Source organism: Eurytemora carolleeae, unplaced genomic scaffold, assembly GCF_000591075.1.
Source record: "Eurytemora carolleeae unplaced genomic scaffold, Eaff_2.0 scaffold605, whole genome shotgun sequence".
NCBI classification, from domain to species: domain Eukaryota; kingdom Metazoa; phylum Arthropoda; class Copepoda; order Calanoida; family Temoridae; genus Eurytemora; species Eurytemora carolleeae.
Window position 1 is genome coordinate 163808 of NW_019396533.1, and position 23772 is coordinate 187579.

At 34.0% G+C, this 23772-nt stretch overlaps 2 protein-coding genes and 1 long non-coding RNA gene across 7 annotated transcripts in view; all 3 read left to right on the forward strand.

The window, feature by feature from the left end:
- Positions 1–4728, forward strand: part of LOC111704975 (zinc finger protein 768) — a 43014-nt gene extending 38286 nt beyond the window's left edge. For 2 of the 4 annotated variants that reach the window (XM_023477384.1, XM_023477386.1), the window contains exons 7-12: positions 703–826; positions 911–1081; positions 1156–1528; positions 1652–1831; positions 2048–2264; positions 2635–4728. In XM_023477384.1, the coding sequence (XP_023333152.1) occupies positions 703–826; positions 911–1081; positions 1156–1528; positions 1652–1831; positions 2048–2264; positions 2635–2874 (1305 nt within the window). In that variant the 3' untranslated portion in view covers positions 2875–4728. Of the gene's footprint in view, positions 1–696; positions 827–910; positions 1082–1155; positions 1529–1651; positions 1832–2047; positions 2265–2634 lie in introns of all 4 variants that reach the window. The other 2 variants (XM_023477383.1, XM_023477385.1) reach the window with 1 other exon arrangement.
- Positions 4729–10044: 5316 nt separating this feature from the next.
- Positions 10045–16949, forward strand: LOC111704993 (solute carrier family 35 member G1). 2 transcript variants are annotated; one of them, XM_023477408.1, is made up of 5 exons: positions 10045–10993; positions 11102–11738; positions 12896–13013; positions 13735–14048; positions 16307–16949. In XM_023477408.1, exons 2-5 carry the CDS (start codon positions 11103–11105, stop codon positions 16667–16669), a joined length of 1431 nt encoding a protein of 476 aa, XP_023333176.1. In that variant the 5' UTR covers positions 10045–10993; position 11102; the 3' UTR covers positions 16670–16949. The 2 variants fall into 2 exon arrangements, with proteins under 2 accessions (XP_023333176.1, XP_023333175.1); XM_023477407.1 differs by lacking the exon at positions 10045–10993 and having other exon boundaries at positions 11042–11738.
- A 3983-nt stretch (positions 16950–20932) lies between these two features.
- LOC111704987 (uncharacterized) lies at positions 20933–23550 on the forward strand. The gene is made up of 2 exons (XR_002765918.1): positions 20933–21248; positions 23482–23550. It is a non-coding gene; the product is annotated as an uncharacterized LOC111704987 (long non-coding RNA).
- Positions 23551–23772: the final 222 nt, after the last annotated feature.

Genomic DNA, 23772 nt, shown 5'->3' on the forward strand with positions numbered 1-23772 from the left:
GTTCTGTATCTAGTATAGCTATGGTATCTAGTGTAGTTCTGGTATCTAGTGTGGCTCTGGTATCTAGAGGAGTTCTGGTATCTAGTGTAGCTCTGGTATCTAGTGGAGTGCTGGAATCTAGTGTAGTTCTGGTATCTAGTGGAGTTCTGGCATCTAGTTTTGTTCTGGTATCTAGTGTAGTTCTGGTATCTAGTGTAGTTCTGGTATCTAGTGGAGTTCTGGTATCTAGTTTAGTTCTGGTATCTAGTGTAGTTCTGGTATCTAGTGTAGTTCTGGTATCTAGTGGAGTTCTGGTATCTAGTGTAGTTCTGGTATCTAGTGTAGTTCTGGTATCTAGTGTAGTTCTGGTATCTAGTGTAGTTCCGGTATCTAGTGTAGTTCTGGTATCTAGTGTAGTTCTGGTATCTAGTGGAGTTCTGGTATTTAGTAAAATGCTGCTAAATATTATTTACCAATTTTTAAACAGAAAAAATTGCAGAATGGATGACTTTTTTGTCATCAGTTTATACAATGGGTGCCAATAAAAATAAACAAGTTCCTTGGGTTGTTTAAAATATTCTAATTTAATTAATCACTTTTGCAAATTCACTAAAAATCTTTGAAAGAGGAATTTTACATTGTTTTTGGGTCCCACTGTTTTTATACATTCCTACACAATGATCTCTACTGTTTCACAATGATGTTCATTATGTTTAGCCCCAGGCATTGGTTGGTGGACCTAATCCTAGCTGCTGTCCTATCTGCAACAAACTATGTATGAGTGGAGAGCTATTAATGGAGCACATGAAGTTTGTACACAAGGATCCTAATGCATCCGGAGTTCCAGGTATATATTTAACTGATGGTGCACCAAATGGTCTTATTCTGAGACCCTTAATAAATAAATAATCTTAATCCTGTTAATTTATAGCAAAGAGACGAAGCGCAAACCATCCCTGCCCGGTGTGCGGAAAGTTCTACGTCAACGAAGGAAGTTTGAGAAAACATTTGGCCTGTCACCCTGAGATGACCAGCCAGCTGGCTTCAAGTCTCAGAATGTGGCCGTGCACAGTATGTACAGCGGTATTCACACACGAGAACGGTAAGCATTTACGAAGTTTTGGTATTTTTACAAGCTTTAAGATAATTAACTTTTTAATTTTATCCTTATCCAAGGTTTGCTTGCTCACATGGATCAGATGAGGATGGATCCAAAACATCAATTTGCTGCTCAGTACGTCCTGCAAAGAGCAGCTTCAGAGAGAAGAGAGCGTGAAGCTCTCCTCGCAGCTGCTATGTCCGCTGGAATGAGTGCTTGGGGAATGGGAGGTATGGGAGGAATGGGAGGAATGGGTGGTATGGGCGGGATGGGAATGACAGGAAGTCCCATCCACTCCGACGCATCTACAAGGATCTCAACTCCACAGGAGTTAAAGATGGAGAATGCTCCATCGTTGAGATCTCCAATTGGCCATCATCAATCTAACATGGAGTACGGACTCTCTAGGATGTCTTTCTCAGGCTTTCACAGTATGCCAAATCATTCTAGGTGAGCAGAAACTTTTTTTATGAATAAACATTGATTTCAACATATCTGACTACTACTGATAGAAATATGTAACAACATAGTCTTGGTTTAAAAACATCGCATTTATATTAAATGATATTTCAGCGTAATCGGAGACAGCGCTGTTCGTGGGCAGCATGGGCAGGACGGATCCCAGAGCAGAGACGCGCTCAGGGTTAACAGCGGAGAGGGGGATATGGGGAGTATGGTTGGGAACCATATGATCAGCCCAGGCCAGGAGCACATTAGGGCTCATCAGGAGGAGCTCAGACATCAGGAGAATAGGTACCTTACCAAATACTATTAATAATTCAGTCTTTCACGACCTTTAGCAAATATAAGAGATCTTTCGGTATTTAATTGAATCATGCTTTCCGAGAAATATCTTCACGAAATTTCTTCTTAGTTAAAATATTTCATAATTGAATCAAATATCTGGTTTATTATTAATTGATTCATATAGTTCTCCTAGCTAATCAATTCTACTTGTACTGAATGTAGAACGGATGGCGGGAACGGAGAGCAGAGACACAACACCAACTCACCAACTAACAACAACAACACAAACAACAACAACAACCTGGACCCTAACAACGCGGCCTACCTGGCGCTCAGGAATCATCCTGAGACGACGATCCGACCGGTCAACGAGATGCGATCTCCGGGGGAACAAACTGATGAGTCATCGCGCAACCTAGAGGAAAATATTTTCAAACAGGTCAGCCATTTTAAAATCGGGCAGCCATCTTGAATTCTGTAGACCATTTTGGATTATTTCCGCCGTTTGTCTGAAAATCATCTTGAAAATGTCAGAAATCTTAAATATCTTTTATAGCAAGCTCAAAAATCATCTTAGATAATTGGTTGGTAATATCAAAATTGGTCATCCAACTTTAGATTGGGCATTTTTATATATCTTCGCATCCTGATGGTGTAAACCTTAGATATTTCAAAATTAGATTATTAGATCTAACAGAATTGAAAGTTTGAAAAAAAGGTTTACCACATGGGGTTGCGATTATATAGACTTAATTCTTTTGTCAGCCATGGGTAGGATTTATTAAGGTTTAATATCCTGGTATGTTTAGAGTATGGGAGGAGGAGAAGGATTTAACAACCATCCTCAGCAACAGCAGCAGGAAACAAAATATTCTGCTCAGCAAGGTTTCCAGGGCGTCCAACCCTCTCACACTCCTCCTGCATCTTCATACCATTCTGGAGCTGACTTTCTCAACAGATACAAGCTAGAGCAGACTATCCGACAGCTCCATGGGATACATTCAGCGGATCCTAGATCATCCTTCGGAACATCTTTCTCCGGGGTCTAGGTTCAACGTATCTCCGGTGCCGGTAACTACTGAACAGGAACTATTGTTAGTCATGAGAAGATTATAGAAACAAGTTGAACCTTCAACTTCTCTTTTAAAATGCGATCTCAAAAATTATAAATTATAGATAAATTTCTTTTTGAAATTGTACATTGTACATATAACAATGTAGAAAACAAATGGTTCGGTTGTAAACACTGTTGGAACTCACAGTGACAGGATAAACATTGATGTGTTCATATTAAAACTATTTCATACTTAGCATAATAATAATCACAAATTGTTCACATGTAAAAAAATGTGCCCCAAACTCAAACCTGGTTCTTATAATCAGCAACCTAATCAATACAATGTTAAAAACATTTAAGTCAGAGTTTATGTCCCAAGAGGACCTAAAAATTGCATTTTCTACAAAATCCTTCCCGTTCTTGCCAGGCAAATCAGATTGCTCTGGCTAGTTATAGAGGTGGACAATAATCCGGAGCTGGAACTTTTTGAACGGACGGAATGAGTTAAACTTATTCTGTTCATTTAAAAGTCTTCATCTTTGGTCTATTTGATTTTTTAACTTTTAAAATCGTCTTCCTTGATTCCAGCGCATCGCATGATAATTTATTATTTATAAATCTAAAATTGATAATCATGAAAACAGTCAAATACTATAATATACTCTTTTATGTTTTTAAAGTTTTTGGAAACGGGCATTTCTAGCTCAGCAATACTCTGAAATCTTAACAAATTTCTGTACACAATTGTGTTCAAAACTATCACAGATTCCACAGATGGGACAAGAGAGCTGTTGTTTTAATATTGGATCTTTTTTCATGAAAACCTTGTAGCAAATCTTTACACCCCCTCCCCCCTCCGACCGCGCATATTGTGCGGTTCATTGGGTCCTATAGGGTGTTGATATCATACATAGTTATTCAATGACAAAATGAGAATAAAAAATAGGTTGGACCACTGTTTTGTTTAAATGTAAAAAAAATTCTAGAACAACTGTTTCTCTTGTCTCATCTGTCTAATCAGTGAAAACAATGTTCAAAGTTATCAAAAAAGTGAATAATTAGTTTTTTCTCTCGTAAATCGATAATTTAGATTGTAATTTAAAATGTGAAAGATACGTTTTTCGACTGAATACTCTTTATGTACTGTACATATATTTAACATGTTAATTAATACTACTTATTTTCCTTAAAAATACTCAAAGTTTAGAATAAAAATAAGATTGTACGGTCTCTAAACAACTTATTCTTGTTAATGGTAAAAGATCCTAGATGAAATTGAAGAAATGCACGAATTGATTCCTAATAACAGATTAGCTGTTTTCCAATCTGTGGCCAAAGTAATAAAAAAACTGGATTAAAAAGTTTACGTTTCGTCTCTTCAATGCAGTGTACATATTTAAACAAATTTACAGTTGTACAATGTACATGTTTCCTTAGCCCTTTTTTTGTTAGTTAGAAAATGTACTTATACGCATCGAATGCGTCTTTATGTAAACACATAAATGAAGTCTTCAAAAAGTACCCATTTAATGTGTCTTTTACTATCTTATTCGCATAAAAATACGTTTTTTATCGCTTTCGATGCGACTCCTTCGACGCTTTTTTTGCGTACTGTTATGATTAATTCTAGTTCTAGTAGTACTATTCAACTGCATGTTAAATTAAATCGATGTTGCTTTCTTTCAAATGTTTTTTTTTGAGCTGAGACACCAACCACTGTTCCTGAACAGTCACTTTAATACTTGTTTTTTTTTTGGCTCTTTTCGACTGTAACGTTGAACACTAAAGTTGCTGTATATGTATGTGTAAAAAATAAATCAATAATAAAAATATCTTTTTAAGTGAATTTTGAGCAAAAAAAAATCCCCCTCCCTTTCACCCCTTCATCTCTCCTTTGAATATAAAAAATAAAAATAAATGTTGAATTATAGGTTAAAGTTATGTACAGGAAAACAAACACAACACTAAGTCTTTTTCTGGAAGGTTCATGTTGAAAATTATTCAAATGTAATTTTCAATACAAAAACTTTGAAACATTAAAACAAAATCTGCGAATATGCTTTTCGGTTCCAACATTTTATAAAAATATGCATTGGAAAATGAAAGAGATATGACAAAAATCTGTGAAAAAAATGTTAGTGCAAATCTGCACCAAATCTTAAGAAATAAATCTTTAAAAATGTATTCATTGTTTACAAAATCTACCTTTTATGAATTGCATCTTAAATAACAAAAATGCTTGAACAAAAAGTTCCATCTGTGTAATTTGGTAAGAATTGTTGTAGATTTGTACTTATATTGTGATTATTGTATATTATCATTAGATATTTAGGAAAATTCGCGAAAAAAAATTACAAAAATTCTTCTCACAATTTTTTTCTATACACCAAAAGATGTAAATAACTTGTGGAGATTTTACCAAAAAGAAAAATGTTACATTTATTCACCTGTGTCATATGGATAGGTGACATATCTCTTTTTTGACTAAAGAACACATAAAACTATGGTTTTTTATCTTTAGTCATATTGGAATATGAGTTAAATTGAGTCAAACAAAATGAAATTGTAAGAAAAAAGCATTTTTCCCATGGTTTTAAGCCAGGTTACACAATTTTCTTTCAAAAGTTAATGGCTTTTTGATGCAGGGTGACCCAGGGTTCACATCATACAGAATTACCCAATTCAGAGACGACTGTAGGGAATTTATACTGTCTGTTTCTTACAACTGTAAACTTCTTTCTTTCTTTACCAAATCACTATATAAGACCACAACCAAGGCGGTGACTGAATTTAACCTTGGGATCGTCATATTTTAAGAGTTTTAGGTCGTCTTTTCACTTTACAGTCATATTTTAAGAGTTTTAGGTTGTCTTTTCACTTTACAGTCATATTTTAAGAGTTTTAGGTCGTCTTATTTTAAGAGTTTTAGGTCGTCTTTTCACTTTACAGTCATATTTTAAGAGTTTTAGGTCGTCTGTTCACTTTAAAGTCATATTTTAAGAGTTTTAGGTCGTCTTTTCACTTTACAGTCATATTTTAAGAGTTTTAGGTCGTCTTTTCACTTTACAGTCATATTTTCAGAGTTTTAGGTCGTCTTTTCACTTTTGTACAGTGAAACTCTTAATAACGAATACATCGAAAGAATTCATAAAATGTCGTATTCTTTACTTTCTGATAATGGAATGTTGCAGATATTTAGTTTTTTAATTAAATGATTATTTGGAACTCTTTAAAACTGTTCCCGCATATTCATGGCTATTTATTTATTTTCGCAAATACTGAAATTTACGTAATATAGTATAAAAATCATTGAAAAATTGTCAAGACGACGTTTGATAAATTTTTCCGATGTATTCGTTATTAAGGGTTTCACTGTATTCTCGCAAATATTGAGATTTAAGTAAAATAGTGTAAAACCCAATGAAAAATTGTCAAGACGACATTTGATAAATTCTTTCGATGTATGGCTCATTTAGGGTTTGAATGTTTAAAATGGGATTTTTGGGACACATGCTGCAGAAAGATTTAAAATCTTTTTAATGTTTTACATGGTGTAATATGATAATTCTTTGGGTATTCTGTGCGCAGTTTGCCGATTATAGTTTAGAGGTAGCTTGCATTTTGTTTCTCTATATTTGCACTTGTTTCCGGAAAATGAAAGTATCGGAACAAACCATTTTCAATAATCTAGAGATATATGTTATCCTGGTGTGTCTTTCATAAATAAAATTAAACCCAAAGACTATTGTCATTTCATTTATGAATGATAATTTGCATAAGAATTGTAAAGTTTTCACCTTGAAGACGACATTTGTATTCAACTTGAAAATTTAAACATTTTGAATTCTCTTATATCTATGCTATACAATGAGGTTATAGCATATAGAGTGATGATGTACGCTAATCCTTTACTAATTGTACAGGCCATGTACTTCACTCCCTAAGGCTAATCAGTATATCACAGTATTTCTGAAAATATTTATTTTCATTTAAGCAGAAAAAATTTTTCAATCAAAAAACTCTGGGCTACATGGATCTCGGTAATTTAAATAACTAAAAAATAAATAAGATTTCTTTATTTTCAATTACACTTCTAAAGGAAAACTTTAAACAGTAATAATTCAAACTAATATTGGAATATCTTACTAAAAATTGGTTACTTTAAAAGACTTTTATTCATAAATTGTCATACAATTTTTGTTTCAAGCATGAAAGTACTTGATTTGAGAAACCAGGGGATCCATCAAATTTTGCACTCCAGACTCTAAGCGTACTCTCATATGGCAAACAATCTTCTAAACAGTTCCGAACAAACATAAAAATAAAAGATATATCAAATATCAAACTATTTTAACGATTACTAGACTAATCTTATATTTTAATTGCGAACAAGGGCGTATACAGAAATAAATGTAGGGGGGGGGGGCAAAATATGCGCCAAAAAAATGTTGCCCCCCCCTAAGAGCTTCTAGGGGGGGGCAGNCCCCCGGCTATAATGAGTTTATGTTCTTTAACTATGCTGAATGTGAATAAAAAGTACGAGGTATCTGGCATTTTACCAAAAATGTTTCATTACACAGCTGATTTTAAAAACAAGGTTCAGTTACGTTTAGACCGACTTCTTATTTTCGTTAATTATCAAAATTTCAGTTTAAAAATCAAAAAATATTTCTTTTCGTTCTTGCTATATATTTTTAAGTGGAGGAGAGGGTCGTAAAACTGTAAATTTAAATATTCAAACAGTTTCCATTTTACTTTGCTTAGATGATGTAATTTTATTTAACTTTTTGTAGTTGATATTTCTGTATGTCTTTCTTTCATACATTTAGAAACAATAAAAATAAAAATAAAGAATCATTGGGGGATTAAACTTTTTTTAAATATCGAAATTTTTCATTGGCAATTAATTTTAAAAAATGATAATCGGCCATAAACGTTTCCTGATGCTATTTCTTGAATAATACCAAAGATAGTCGATTAATAATAGATGATAATGCATTAGGATTTAGGAATTGTTGAAATTTTCAACATTTGCCACAAGTTCCATTTGTTCGAACAAACAATTTTTCTGCCGAAAATGTTCATTAGGACTAACGTTCAAAACCACTAAAATTTTCAAGAAAATATTTAGTCCATTTGAACAATTTTTATGTGGAAAATGTATATTAGGACTTTAAAGGTTACATAGCACTAGCATTTTCATGAAAATATTTAATCCATTTGAACAATTTTTATGTTGAAAATGTTCATTAGGACTAATGTTCAATAGCACTAAAATTTCAAAGAAAATATTCTGTCCATTTGAACAATTTTCAACTGCACTATATGATAAATTGCAATGCATAAAAATTGGCGGCCGAAAAAGATATAATTAGTTCAATTAAGCAAGTTGAATGTGGATTTTGTTCATATGGAATATGTAGATCAGTTTACACAACACTTATTAGATAGATCAGTTAACATAGCCTACAATTAAAATCTCATAAGTATATTATTGAGTCCGTAACTAATTACGTTTATATAAGGTTTATCTCCATATATGGATATCGTATATCTGACGGTCCTGTCTCATCTCCAGCAATTGTCTGCTTTATGCAACTGCAGCTGCAGCAACAAACCAGTATTATCCAGATATAGACATACAGGGTATCAAAGTATGCTTCCAGATATAGATATACAGGGTATTAAAGTATGCTTCCAGATATAGATATACAGGGTGTCAAAGTATGCTTCTAGATATAGATATACAGGGAGTCAAAGTATGCATCCAGATATAGATATACAAGGTGTTAAAGTATGCTTCCACATATAGATATACAGGGTGTCAAAGTATGCTTCCACATATAGATACACAGGGTGTCAAAGTATGCTTCCACATATAGATATACAGGGTGTCAAAATATGTATTCAGATATACAGTGCGTTCCACAGAATTATGCAAATCCTTAATTTTACTTTGAAATTAAAAAAAGGGGCCTTAGAGATTTCCAATATGAAAGTAAATAAGCAAAAAGTGTGTAAAGTTACACTTTACTCACTTTGTAATATCTTTTTTGCCGAAAATTATCTAACAAAAATCAAATTTTATATATTTACTTGAATACTCTGTATTTTATATAAAGGAATTGAGTCTTTGCCACAAACTCAATTTTTCTAATCTTTTTAACCTGATGGTTTACACTATTGATATTTCAAACTTTGATTATTTGATCTCACAGAATTCATAGTTTGAAATATCTGAGGTCTAAGACACTAGGTTGCAAAGATATAGGTTTTAGAACATCAGAGTTTGTGGTAAAGACTCAATTCCTTTAGTATACCACTGCATTATGCACCTGGACTGTATCTTGCTCCTGGTTTGCAAATATTAACATGTCATTTGCGAATAGCAATAGTAGAATGCATTAAATTGAAGTTTGGACTTTACAAACCTACCCATTGTTTTAAGAACTCTACAACTAGCCATTTTAGGGGTTACAGCCACCCCTGTTGCTTCAAAAAGTGATTTTAGGGTCCTGTGCGGGTTCATTGTCATTTCCATTTAGAGTTTGAGGATATCGCAACCTTTAGGATACCTTTTCTGTTCATCAACACCTGCATTTAAATATCCTTGAATTGTATGCTGGTTCACCAATAAAATATTTCTAATCCAATAAGTATCTGATAAACTTGTTTTCATTTGCTTTCCCATATCTATGAAAAAAGATTACTTTCATAAAAATGTTAATTCCTTTCTGAACTCTAAACCAAAATCATTTCAACTAAAAACAACGGCAAACACATTTACAATATTAGTTGACATATTTTTTTGTATAAAACACTTTTATCTAAATTTACCCCGAATGATCACTAAAATCATTTAAATTTTAATTCAACATTTGTATAATTCAGTGGAACGAACTGTAGATATACAGGGTGTCAAAATATGCTTTCAGATAAAGAATGCAGGGGGATATATAAATATATATTCTATACAGGGTGATGAATTATGTAGTCTATACAAAATACAAATGTTGTTACTCTATCAGATATTAGAAATGTCTTAAAACAATTCCGTAAATTCAAAGAATGGAACTTATTCTTCTTTAAAATTGTTGTATTATTTATTTATTTATTTAATTATTTATTGTTTTATTGGATTGGATGTAAAGATTGGAAGGACTTTAAGCATATATCGCTTCTGTTAAAACTAAGCTTTCAGCTAGGGCGCCAACTTTCTAGTCATATTATAGTTCTACAGTAGCCAGCTGACACCATGAATTTTCGTAAATGAGACAATAAAAATTCCGTGGCATTCATGATTTTATTTAGCGGATTTTTAAAAATTCATTATTTTTGGGGTAATTTCTTTTAATCCTGATCGGAGACATAAAAACACCTTTAATTTCCAGGAAGCTATCAGAAAAAAAATATCGACCCGATTGGTTCAGCTGTTTACTAGATCCAAACTGCAACAAACAAAGAGACAAAGCAAGTATATGTAGATATATTATCAAGGCTAAATAAGGTCAATTTTCAGGTTCATGTACTCAAGGTCAATTCGCCTTCAAAGCTAGAGTAATTCCCACCAAAATGTACCTTTCCACAAGATGTGAATATTTGATAAAATATGGTTCTGTTTAAACCACCGCGCCTGACGGAAGTCTAAAGAAAACCGAAAAGTCATAAATTAAAAAGCGGGGTTTTAAAATTTCTTCAAAGTGCGTTTTCAAAAATATTTGAAAGTACATGATTATGAAAGAGCTTGATGTTTGTTGTACTTCTAACGTCAGAGGATAATTAGCAGCTAACGGTTACTGTACACTTGGAGGTTAATGAATTATGTGGACAATTTTTATTTACTGTTTGACCTGCTAAACCATCTTTATCTGATTATCTCAAAATATTTCTAGATTTCTCAGCGTAGATTCATGGATTCATAAACCCGAGATGAGAAGATAGAACCCGGTTTGTTTATCCTCTTCCTACGTCATAGATTGCCCCAAACTCATTAGTGAGACAAGACCGGTTAGTTCCCAGAGCTGCAGCTGTTTGATAGTATCGGAGTAAACCCTGCACAACCTGGGCAGGTTCATCACCAAATTCAAGTTCTGTGGCGCAAAATTTACAAGGTCAGTTGTATCTAGGGGTGGGGTAAGGGTGGGGGTGGATGGTTTAGATTAATCATTAGTTACAATACCGTCTTCAAGTATGGTGGTACCTCAACTTTTATCTGTTAGGATGCTACAGGACGATCAACCTTCTCCGGGTTCACAGAACACAGGGGCGGACTCAGGGATAATACAACCTTGTATTCCAGTGATATGTATTATTGATGAAGATAAAAATGACTTTGTTGAGTGTGGCAACTCAAATTCAGAAAACCCCAACTTTTTACACCCTGAGAGTGCAGAGATACGACCCGGAGCATCTTCAAGACTCTCCGCAGGATCCTCAACCCTATCTTTCTTCTCCGTAGCCTCCTCACGTATCTCCAGTAAGGTAGACCTAGATGCGGGACGAGCTCTCTGCCACAGATCCACCGGGCTCCTCCTGGCCTTCCTCTCCGGGGTCCTCATGACAGTGTACTCCAGTATGATCAAGTTCCTGGTGGAGATGGACAGTATGCAGGTTGTCATCATCCGAGGAGTTATCCAAGCAGTCTGTCTCGGAGCTGTGGCTTATTATAAAAAAATGTCCTTCATAGGATCAAGAGAGAAATGTGCTCCTCTAATTCTATTTTTTGTTTCAATCACAGGAGGGTTGAGGTTGCTCTTTATATTTACATCCTTCTCCAGACTTCCATTGGGGGACTCAACCACAATCATCTTCTCTTCTCCTGTATTTGTGATGCTTCTCTCAATATGTATTCTCAAGGAAAACAATCTTTAATTAGGAATTTACTTTTAATCAAGATTTTTCAACTCCCAATGATTACTTGACCTCAGAATTTAAAGGCTTTCACCATCAGGATCCAAAAATAATAGGATTTAAAAATTTGAGTTTGAGGCGAGATTTCAGTTTATTTTTTTTTTTAAATAATACATATTTTCATTTAAGTTAGTTTTTTATAATTATCATTAAAAATGCTAATATACTTGAAGATTAAAGGATAATATGACAAAAAAATTAAATATAGTTTATATGATTAAAGTCATCCTTCGCTCACGGAAGAAAGTAAAGGAATTGAGTCTTTGCCACAAACTCTGATTTTCTAATCCCTATATCTTTTCAGCCCAATGTCGGAGACCTTCAAACTATTTATTCTGTTACATAAAATAATCTAAGTTTGAAATATCTAAGGTTTACACCATCAGATTGGAAAAGATATAGGGATTAGAAACTTTAAATTTGTGGCAAAGACTCAATTCCTTTGTTAAATTTCAAAAAACAAGTTTTGCATTAATTAAACCTTTCAGGAAGAAAGATTTAGATAAAACAGATTTCAGAAACACATTTGTAAAATCAAATATAAGATTCAGAGTCGAAAACCGTCTTTAAAGAATCTGAACTTTTCACAGCTGATCATAGCTTTCTAAATTAATTCTAGAAACATTTTTATTAAAAATAGGACAGCTCAGGAACTAGTTTTATTGTAAACAATAGACATTTTTTCATCAGTAGGGAAGAAGGGTCGACATCAACTATACCTGTTTACCAAATGTTTTTTGTTTACAATAAAACTGGTTCTAGAGCTGACCTAATACGTCACAGTAGAATATAAACAACAGGGGTCCTACCCTCCTTAGTTCTGTATCTCATACGATTCAAAGAATTTGAGTTTATGTCACAAACTCAATTTTTCGAATTCCTAAATCTTTGTAACATAATGGTGTACACCTTTGATTTTTCAAACTTATATTACAAGATTTATCAGAATACATAGTTTAAAATATATCTCAGGTCAACATTGGGTTGCAGAGATATGGGATTATAAAATTATAGAACGTGCCAAAGACTATATTCCCTTCGAGAGAAATAATTGATTATATATTTTGTAAAATTATTTCCAATCAAGATTGTGTTTGGTTCAGGAGAGCTGTGGTTTATTCCGACTGTTTGCTGGAACTACTCTTATCTCCGGAGTAGTACTCATCGCTAAACCACCATTTATCTTCGGGTCTTCACAGGTTGAGGAATATGATGCTCTAGGTACAGGGTTACACACAGGATCAGACTCCAGCGACACATGGAGATAGTTTACAGGGATTGTTACATGTTTGGGTGATGTCAAAAGTAGCAATTTTTAATGATTTTAATATTCCTTTTCCGATTATTACTTCCAACCTGATTATTTACCTTTGTTAATATTTCTTTAGAGTTTAGTTAAAGTGTCAGGTTCCAATGATATATGGATTAGAAAATTTGATTAGGAAGAGAGTGATCAGTTCTTTGTAAAAACATAAAAACTTTTTATTTCTTTTTTAAATGTGTTTTTGATTTCATGTAAAGTAAAAATTAAAGTGTTCGCTGGAGTTCGATCTTTTTTGTGTAACACTTTCAAACTATTTCTTTCTTATTCCTTCAACAAAATAATCTTTAAAATATTATAGAGTTAGTGCATATTCGATTCACAATATGGTACCTTTTCAACCTTTGTCAGAAAAAAATTGGCAAAGTCATCTGATTTTCTATCTGATTATTTTCAATTGCAGTTCTCTTTAGGGTTAATTTAGAATCTATCATCAGAAAAAGGAATTTAGGCCAATTGAATTAAAAACGACATTATTATCTTTATTATTCTAATGTCGTGAATGTCGTTATACCTTTATACCGTTATACCGTTAAACCTTTATACCGTTATACCGTTTAAACTTGGAACTCAAGAAACATGAATTTGAAAAAACATCCTATTTGTATTTTTTATATTTAGGTTATTCCCTGGTAACCCTGGCCTGCCTCAGCTCCGCCCTGGGGATCGTGTTCACCAAGAAGATCAGCCAGAAGGTGGAGAAGAACGTGATCGTATTCTACCTGGGCCTGGCTTCTGTTGTGTGCGGGAGTATTGGGTTGTTTACTCTGGGTACTCCTAGTAACCCTCCTCTATGGGAGTGGGGACTAGCTGTTGGTATAGCTGTCCTGGGTATTATACAGCAGTATATGCTCATATATGCTGTTAGTCTGGAGTCTCCTTCCAGAGTTACAATTGTTCGGCAATCTCAGATAGTTCTAGCTTACATAGTTCAGGTACTTGTTCATCCATAGTGTACATAACTCAGGTACTTAATTCATCCATAGCGTACATAATTCAGGTACTTGTTTATCCATAGTGTACATAGTTCAGGTACTTATTAATCCATAGCGTACATAGTTTAGGTACTTAATTCATCCATAGCGTACATAATTCAGGTACTTAATTAATCCATAACGTACAGAATTCAGGTATAATTATTCATCATAGCGTACACAGTTCAGGTTCTTATTCTTCCATAGCGTACAAAGTTTAGGTACTTATTCGTCCATAGCGTACATAATTCATGTACTTACTTACCCATAGCGTACATAGTTTAGGTACTTAATTCAACAATAACTACAAAGTTCAGGTATAATTATTCAACATAGCGTACATAGTTCAGGTACTTATTTATCCATAGCATACATAGCTGAGATACTTATTCCCCCATAGCGTACATAGTTTCACTTGAAAAGTGCTAAATATTTGTTTGGTATCTTTACTCTTGGTTACATGTTTTATTTACTTAATTTTCAGTGCTCCTCCACTTAAACTAGAGAGGCATATACCCGAATCAAGACAGTATCCTTGACACCATAATCTGATCAATAATATGAAGGAAAACGTCGTTGTTCTGCCTTGAGAAGTGTTTAATTCCAATAAATTCTCAAGTATTTCTAAAGCAAGAAATGCGTACGTCACTTTTGTAGAGACACCAAAATTACAAATAAACAGTTTTCAAAATCAAAACAAGAATATTCAATTCACACTTTATCAGAAAAAGTTGTAAATGTATATAATCTCCTCTAGAATCACATCTAAGTCTATACAATTACCGATATGTTCCTGCAGGCGCCATAATATCCAAACTCTGAGTGTTAACTCAGAAAACCGTAGTTTTCTTGTGAATTTCGATCGCATGTAAATGTGCTTGCGATATTTATAAACTGTTGCTTAAGCCTCAAACCTGCTCAAAACGCCGTTTTGAGCGAAAATTTGCTTTCATTTGAAATCCTTGTATCAAAAAAATCCGCAAAATTTAATGCAAAAGCGCGGATTTCCGAGTGATCTCAAGACAAAGTTTCGGGCATTCTGTCTCTTGGAGCTGTAAGACAGTCTTGGTAAATTGTAATCCTAAATTTTAAAAATTAGATATTATGTGTAATTTGAAATAGTTGAACAATCCCTTTTAATGCATGATATTAAAATAAGCAAAATAATTACGGTTGATCAGCTGTTCAAGTTAAATGGACTTCGACCGACGTAGTTAAAAGCGCGATTTATATCGGAACCCTGTAAACCTTTGTCAGAGATGTCCTTGTTTACCTATCTAAGAATGGATCATTTTTAATTACGGTTCCTCTCTACGAGTGACTTAAGGTTTTATCCAACAGATACAAGGAGGGAGTCGACAGAAGTTAGCTCTTTTAAAGACAGTAAACGACAATATCTTTATCATTGTTATGCAGACGAAGGATTAATGTACCTTTGAAAATGGATGGTTGCTTAAAATTACATCACCCGTCCCTATTTAACCAAACAGAATACATAGTTGAAATATCTAAGGTCTAGGACAATGGGTTGCAAAGATATAGGGATGAGAAAATCAGAGTTTGTGGCAAAGACTTAATTCCTTTAAGCTTACCGTCACAACCCTAGTTATTGAGTTTCTTTAAGTACTTCGGATAAACCTTAAAATTTAAAAGTAAAGTTATAAACCAGTATTTCTCCTGTTGCCTGTAAATTGTTGGTAGACTCTCAATATGGGACACGAACAGACATTCAGACATACAGGCATACAAGCATACTGCAGTATGCAGCCAAGCCCCCAAATTGCATTCCTAGCAGTTCAAACCATCTTCCGCATCTTATTCACTACTAACTACTGACTACTGACTACTGACTACTGACTACTGACTACTGACTACTGACTACTGACTACTGACTACTGACTACTGACTACTGACTACTGACCACTGACTACTGACCACTGACTACTGACTACTGACTACTGATTGCTGACTAATGACTACTGACTATTGACTTTTGACTCAGAGAAAATATATTTCGAGATTTTAAATATCCTTCTCAATTCTATACAAAAATAGCTATTAACTCCCTGGAAGGGGATGATTCATTTGATGTACTCTCCCGTTTTGCCAGTCTATGTGTATACTGTACAGTGTACATGACTTGCTCTAGCTGCTTACAAGTCGTGTCAGTACTTTAAATGCACCGGAGTTTTCAGTTTATTAATTATTGAATATTTAAGGCTGTATTCTTCGGTGTTCTGCCCCTGTGGACAGATATAGTCGGAGCTCTATTAGTCCTCGGAACTGTTGTAACCATGACCTTTGAGAAACAGATCCTTGAGACGAGACTCTGCAGTAACAAGTACATCAAGGGGAGAGGATGCAAGGATGACGCGGAGTATAAAACTAAACCAGGAGTAAACCCTCCTCATGGTAAGGATAAAAGTATAGAGGAGGAGAAGAAGGACGTGGAGAACTGTGGAACTCCGGAGGAGAAGGATAGTCCAGAGTGTGATAAGAGGAACCCGGAGACGGAGAAATGTATTCCTAAACCTTGTCAAAGCTTAGACAAAAAAGAAACATTTTCCATTTTAAAAGAATGATATTTCTCGAAAGAGTAAATTGCATTTCATTCAGTTTAAAGGGAGTGTTTATAAAACTTTAAAAGAGGGCAACACTGATTTTTTTCTGTTTTGTCATAGGTTTATTTACGGAGCATTTAAAAACTCCACAACGGTTATGTTATGTCATGTTATGGCTCGTAACCCCGGCCCTTTTAGAATTTGAAAATGGTTCCTTTAAAAGTTTTTTTGAATGCACCTTTTTTTTAGCTTGCTCAATTATTACCGAAATCAGACCTTGTTTCATAAATTTTAAATCCAAGATTTTTTTATTAATCATTGTTGGATGGGAGAAATCAAAAAGTAATGAAAAACTCTTATGTTCACTTCCCTATATTTCTTTGCAACATGTCAGAGAATTCTGAAATTTTAAACTATCCATTCATTTAGATCAAATCGTAAAAATGTTAAATATTCAAACTGTTTACACCATCAAGTTGTAAAGATATTGAAAAGAGAGTTTGATGCTATTATTCAGTTTCTTCGTCAAATTATAGACATTTTTCTTACGTAGCTAAAATCTGTCCCAATCCTGATAATTTGAGGGACTGCAGACGTACAGGGTGTCCCATGAAACATGGCAGTTGGTCAATAGTTCGGAATCATCAGCATCATTGAGGATATCAAATGCTGCCATATTCTCTCCGGATTACCCTTTGCAAGGAACTGATCTTGCCATGGTGATCCTGCAAGACCTATGACTCCAGGAGCATCAAACAACTTAACAAATTATGGAAGAAGACATTTAAAACTATTTACCAACTGTCATGTTTCGTGGGACACCCTGTAGGTGACCCTTTACTTAAAAAGAACTTCGTGTTCGATTCACAACGGTACACTTAAAAGCTTTGTCTGATCAAGTATGAATGAGATATCAATGATTTCTCATCAAATCTAATTTAAATTGCGACTTGCGGATTTCTTGCTACAAAGTCATTGAGGAATTGTGAAAATGAAACACTTTTCATCCTAGAAAACGACAATATCTTTACATTACTGATCATAAAGCTTTACAGTATACTGTTATAAATCTAACTGCCTCTCTTGAAATCGACGGTCATTGAATTTACTGCGACAGTCCATTTAGGTAATTCTTTCATTACCTGCTGGAAGGTTGAATAATCTCTCTTAACGAATAAAATCATATATTTGACAAATGAGAGAAGATGGGTAAATTTTCCTGGGAGTAGAGAATGAGTTAACCCTTTCCCACTATTCAAAAGTTCCCAGTTTTGAATGCTGAAATTCGTGGATTTTGCATCTAAGAATGTCGTCTTTAAATTTCTTTCTTTTTCTTTATTTCTCTCTAATTTCTAGTTTCAATGTGTTTCACTTAAAGGAGCTCTGACGTCTTTTCAAGCGACCCATATTTATAGAGTGACATGTGCGATTCACATTTTATGCAAATTTTCTTTATTGTCTCTGCTGGATCCGCGGGTCACTTTACAGTTTCGTATTTTTATGCACATTTTCTTTATTGTCTCTGATGGATCCGCGGGTCACTTTACAGTTTCGTTTAATTTCTATCTTTAAAACATATTTATATAAATACATATAAAACTATAAACTCCTTGATCCTAAATCCAACTCCTTGGTTCTAAACCTAACTAATTGATCATAAACCTATTTTCTTGATCCTAAACCTAACTCCTTAATTTTAAACCTAATTTCTTGATCGTAAACCTAACTCCTTAATTCTAAACCTAATTTCTTGATCCTAAACCTAACTTCTTTATCCTAACCTAACTCTTTAATACTGAACCAAACTTCTTGATCCTAAACCTAACTTCCTGATCCTAAACCTAACTTCTTGAATATAAGCCTGACTCCTTAATCCTATACCTAACTCCCTGATCCTGAATCTAACTTCTTGATCCTAAACCTGACTTCTAGATACGAAGCCTATAATTTCATAATCCTTAACCTATATTCTTGTTCCTAAATCTCCCAATCTTATTTTTTAATCCTAAAACTTACTCATCAACTCTTAACAAAACTATTTAATCCTAAGCGTGTACCTGATCAGTCTTCGATCCTAAACCTGCAACTTCTTTAACCTAAACCTGACTTCTTGGTCCTAATTACCTAACTTCTTGATCCTAAACCTAACTTCTTGATCCATGAAAAAAAACAGAACAAGTAAGAAACCCTTTGGTCCAATCATTATCATATAGTAGTCAAAGAATCCCCACAATTGCAATAATACCAGCTTGAGAGATATTTTCATTGTTTAGATCAATTTGGTTCCCGCTCATCCGACTTAGTTAAAACTGTGTTTTCTGAACTAAGGGTTTTCCAAGCTATAAAATTTGGTTGCGTCCTAAAATAAATAGAAAAACAGATGAAGATCTGAGAAAGAATTCACAAAAAAATATTTATTTTTATTATAAATAGAAGAAGATTCTAATTCTTCCCACCATGAGATTCTAATTCATGATTCTTATTCAAACAGTTTCATAATGTTTGAAATATTCCTTTAATAAAATGTTGCGTAAGTGCGACTTTATTGTGAAGAAATATCAATAATTTTATACTTTAAAAGATCATAAAACTGTTTATGAAATTGATTGCACTTTAAATCATGCTGACTCACTAAGATTGTATTAAATACACTGTGATTTAAAGGTTGCAAGCTCTCGGGCCCACAGTTTTTGAGAATTTTAACAATTACTTCATAAAAACTAGAGCGATAAAATCGAAGCCAAAGGCGATGGACACTTCAATCTTTTAAATTAATGCGACTTTTCATAGCAGGCTGAATCTATGTGAATACACAATATACAATGTTATGCGAAAAAAATAATTGGGGTGGGGGGGGGGGAACTTTTCCAAGTTTAAACCTTAAAAGGTTGAGAGTCGTTTGCAAAAAGTCAGATTGACTTATAAAAACTCTTCAAAAAGGGTACTAAGGTTTATTAAATCTTTGATTTGAGAAAAAATTTAGATTCCCTTTGAATACACACAAAATTTTATTAAATAGACTTTTTTAACAAGAAAACTCTGGAAAAGGAAGACGACATTAATAATCAAGTTATTACTTTAAGGTCCAATGAGCATAAGACACAGCAAACTTGCTTCCAGGGGCGTACGAGGGATTTTGTTTTTGGTCCCCCCCCTTAAGTAGCAAGATAAGTATTACTATAATGTCGTCATCCAAAAGTCCAAGTACTTTCCTCGAAAAATAGTTGCTGAGGGTAAATTTTGGAAATTGGCATTTAAAGGTGTTTAACTAACTTTTAAAAAAACTCTAAATGTCGGTAACAGCTGGACAGAACTGACCCAAATATTTTCTGGAAGTTTTATGGAATTAAAATATTTAATTTGTTTTGGGTCATCTAACAAGATAAAATCGGAGAAATCATCGAAAGGAAATCTACAATGAAGACGACTTTTCTATTTAGGTTTTAATTTTTAACAACCTTTTTTCAATTTTACAATTAACAAGTAAACATTATAGAATTTGTTAAATGATATTCATTGAAATTCATTGAAATCAAGAAACTTTATAAAATGCTTTTAAGGTTTATTGACAAGTTATAAGTTATAAAGTTTAAAATGTAGAAACCAAAAATTAAATGCTTTTTCATAATCTACAGTAATAACCAGAAAACTGTAGAATAGGAAGACGACATTAAAGCAAAACTGAAGTGCATTAGATGTTGTTTTAATGCAAATAACTTTTCTTGTACATAAAAATTTAAATCACTTATTAAGTGAAATGGTTCTGTTTACACTGCAGCACAAGTGCCGAGCCTCATCTTCATTGGACTATTTAAAGTCATAACTTGAGTCTAAAAGTCGACTTCCTATTCAGCTCAGCCCATACAGAACTAGAAACAATATCACTTTTAAGTCTAATTCGTCTTCCCATTCCTAAGTTTTCTGCAGTTTACGACGCATGTCTTTCTATTATTAGCTAATCGATCAACATATGAAATTTTGCGATATTTTGTAATCCAAAAAGCATTGAACGCAGCCGATTGAATTTTCCGTATATGTCGTCTCTGCAAAGTCTAATCCTTTGTGGGATGACCCTGTATTATGAGTATGAATATACCTGTGAAATAAAAACTTAAATATATCCACTGACAATACATTAAAAAATATTTTCAGTTTATTTTACATTTGATAAAAAAACATCATAATTTTTTAAAAATTAAAAACAAAAAAAGAACATTATACCCCTGAAAATTACGGTTATCGTAATTTCGTACAGTCTAGTAAGACTGGTTTATGACTTCACGGCAACATGGCGCCTAGACTCTCTAGACTCTAGCTAGAGCAAGAGCCTCAGTCGGTTACAACACGTCGAGAGAGCAGCTACTGTATTGTAGGGCTAGTCTCCTCGTTAATATAAATAAAAACTTATTGAACTTGATTTATGCCGGAAAACTAATGTAGATAAACACTAAAAGAGAGAAACTATTAGACGACTAGATTGAAAATACTATTTTTTTTTAAAATGACAAGTGATATTTTCGTTGTAAAACGCCTAAACACGTGAAAAATTCTAAATTGTTTCTGAACCTGCGAACCTTGCTCCTGAACCTTAAAGACACAGGTATTATTAAACTTTTTTTATTATTTAAAAACTGAAATCAAACAGTATTATGTATTATGTAGTAAGTCGCGCTAAATATTTAGAGATTTATAGTTGTTGGAAGTTTTCTGTTTAATGACTATTATAAATTAATTAAATTTAGGTCCTCCGGTAATTTCCTAGTATACGATTTTTGGACCCCCCCCCAGGCCCCCCCCTCCTATCAATTTTGTGCATGGGTGTGACAGGAAGTAACTAGATTATTAACGAATTTTGAATCCGACTTTGTCGGTCTCTTAGATTGGGGAATGTGGTCAGAGTAATATGATTCTAAAGAAGGGATCATAAACCAGGGTACTGTAGGCTAGGAACCAAGGTTCTCATAGACTGTAGATTATACTTGGAACCAGGGTTCTCCTATACTGTAGAGTGTAGAGTATACTAGAAACCAGAGTTTTTCTACACTGTAGAGTGTAGAGTATACTAGGAACCAGGGTTCTCTGAATTCTAGAGTATACTATAAACCAGGCTTCTCTATACTGTAGAGTATACTAGATCCAAGGTTCTTCTAGACTGCAGAGTATACTAGGAACCAAGGTTCTCTTAGATTGTAGATTATACTAGGAACCCGGGCTCTCCTGACTGTAGAGTACACTAGGAATCAGGGTTCTCTAGACTCTGTAGAGTATACTTTAAACCAGGGTTCTCCTAGACTGTAGAGTATACTAGGAACCAGATTTCTCTACGCTCTAGATTATACTAGGAACCAAGGTTCTCTATACTGTAGAGTGTACTTGGAACCAGGGTTCTCCTAGACTATAGAGTATACTAAAACCAAGGTTCTCCTAGATCGTAGAGTATACTAGGAACCAGGGTTCTCTTAGACTGTAGATTATACTAGGAACCAGGGTTATCCTAGACTAGAGTACAGTAGGAACCAGGGTTCTCTAGAAGAGTATACTTCGAACCAGGGTTCTCCTAGACTGTAGAGTATACTAGAAACCAGGGTTCTCCAGACTAGAGTATACTAGGAACCAGGATTCTCTATACTCTAGAGTACACTATAAACCAGAGTTCTCTACATTGTAGAGTGTACTAGGAACCAGGGTTCTCCTAGACTGTAAAGTATACTAGAACCAAGGTTCTCCTAGACTGCAGAGTATACTAGGAACCAGGGTTCTCTTAAACTTTAGATTATACTAGGAACCAGGGTTCTCTAGACTGTAGAGTATACTTGAAACCAGGGTTCTCTTAGACTGTAGATTATACTAGGAACCAGGGTTCTCTAGCCTGTATACTTGGAACCAGGGTTCTCTTAGACTGTAGAGTATACTTGGACCCAGGGTTCTCTTAGACTGTAGATTACACTAGGAACCAGGGTTCTCTTAAACTGTAGAGTATACTAGGAACCAGGGTTAGCTAGATTGTAGATTATACTAGGAACCAGGGTTCTCTATACTGTATAGTATACTAGGAACCAGGGTTCTCTATACTGTATAGTATACTAGGAACCAGGTTTAAAAAAATTCGAGATTAGAGAACTTGGAACAAGTTTTTTTTTAAAAAAAATCCGATTAAAATCTCTCAAAATCGTGTCAATGGCCGGGAGAGGGAGGGTCATAGCTGAGATAGCAGTTTTTATTTACTTAGACACTAAGGATTAGTAAATTATAAATTTTGTTTGTTTGAGATTATTATGGGGGATGCGGGGAGATTAAAGTGTAACCGAAACTAATAAATCAAATCTGAGCTTATCAGTGTGTGCAGTGTGTACTTACAATTAATACAGAGCATCTCATATCAAATTGGATTATCTCCTAGCTTTAACGCCAAAATACTCACATGATACTCGAAAATTCTAGTAGTTTCAGCATGCAAATTTTTATATTCTAAATTTTTCCGATTAGTCTCAAAAATTGCTATTTAGAGCTAAAAACGATCGAGTATGAAATGGGACACCCTGAATAATGAATATTATTCCTTTACATATATTACACAGTACAGTACAGATACTTTTCTAGGTTAACCAGAACTTATTTTAACTCAATACTTCAGGGGAAGGGCATCGTAATTGAGCAAAGTTTTTAAAGTTCACAGTTTGCCTCAAGAAATCTAAGCTCGATATAAATACCAAAGAATTTTGATAAATTTAACGAGAAGATTTTCTTCTAAAAGTCGTTTTTCAAAAAGTTTCCAAAAAAGTATACTTGTATTTTCAAGTTCAATCCATAATATTATTTCTATATCGTTATAGGATAAATAAATGGATTATTAAGACACTTGCCTGCCCTGTAGTTGGTAAAAGAAACTGTAATTAGTAAGGTAAATAGAACTTTTTGGCCATTTTTTTCTGCAAGATTACAGGGGGGGGGGGGGAAATTTAACGCTTCTCGCTAAAACATCATTTTCCCCCCCCCCCCAACTTAAATCCAGAAACCGCCCTTGGTAATATCTGAATGATTTGTTTGAAATTAAATTGACTTTTAACGATCCGAGTTGAATATTGTAACTTTCTGAATTTAGATGGACGGTACGTTTCGGTATG

Bases quoted from the DNA above. Each gene is read 5' to 3' on its own strand.
- LOC111704993 (XM_023477407.1), top strand. From the start codon at position 11,073: ATGGTGGTACCTCAACTTTTATCTGTTAGGATGCTACAGGACGATCAA. The intron at 13,014-13,734 runs GTACAGGGTTAC...TTTTATATTTAG, and splicing joins TGAGGAATATGATGCTCTAG to GTTATTCCCTGGTAACCCTG. The intron at 14,049-16,306 runs GTACTTGTTCAT...TGAATATTTAAG, and splicing joins TTCTAGCTTACATAGTTCAG to GCTGTATTCTTCGGTGTTCT.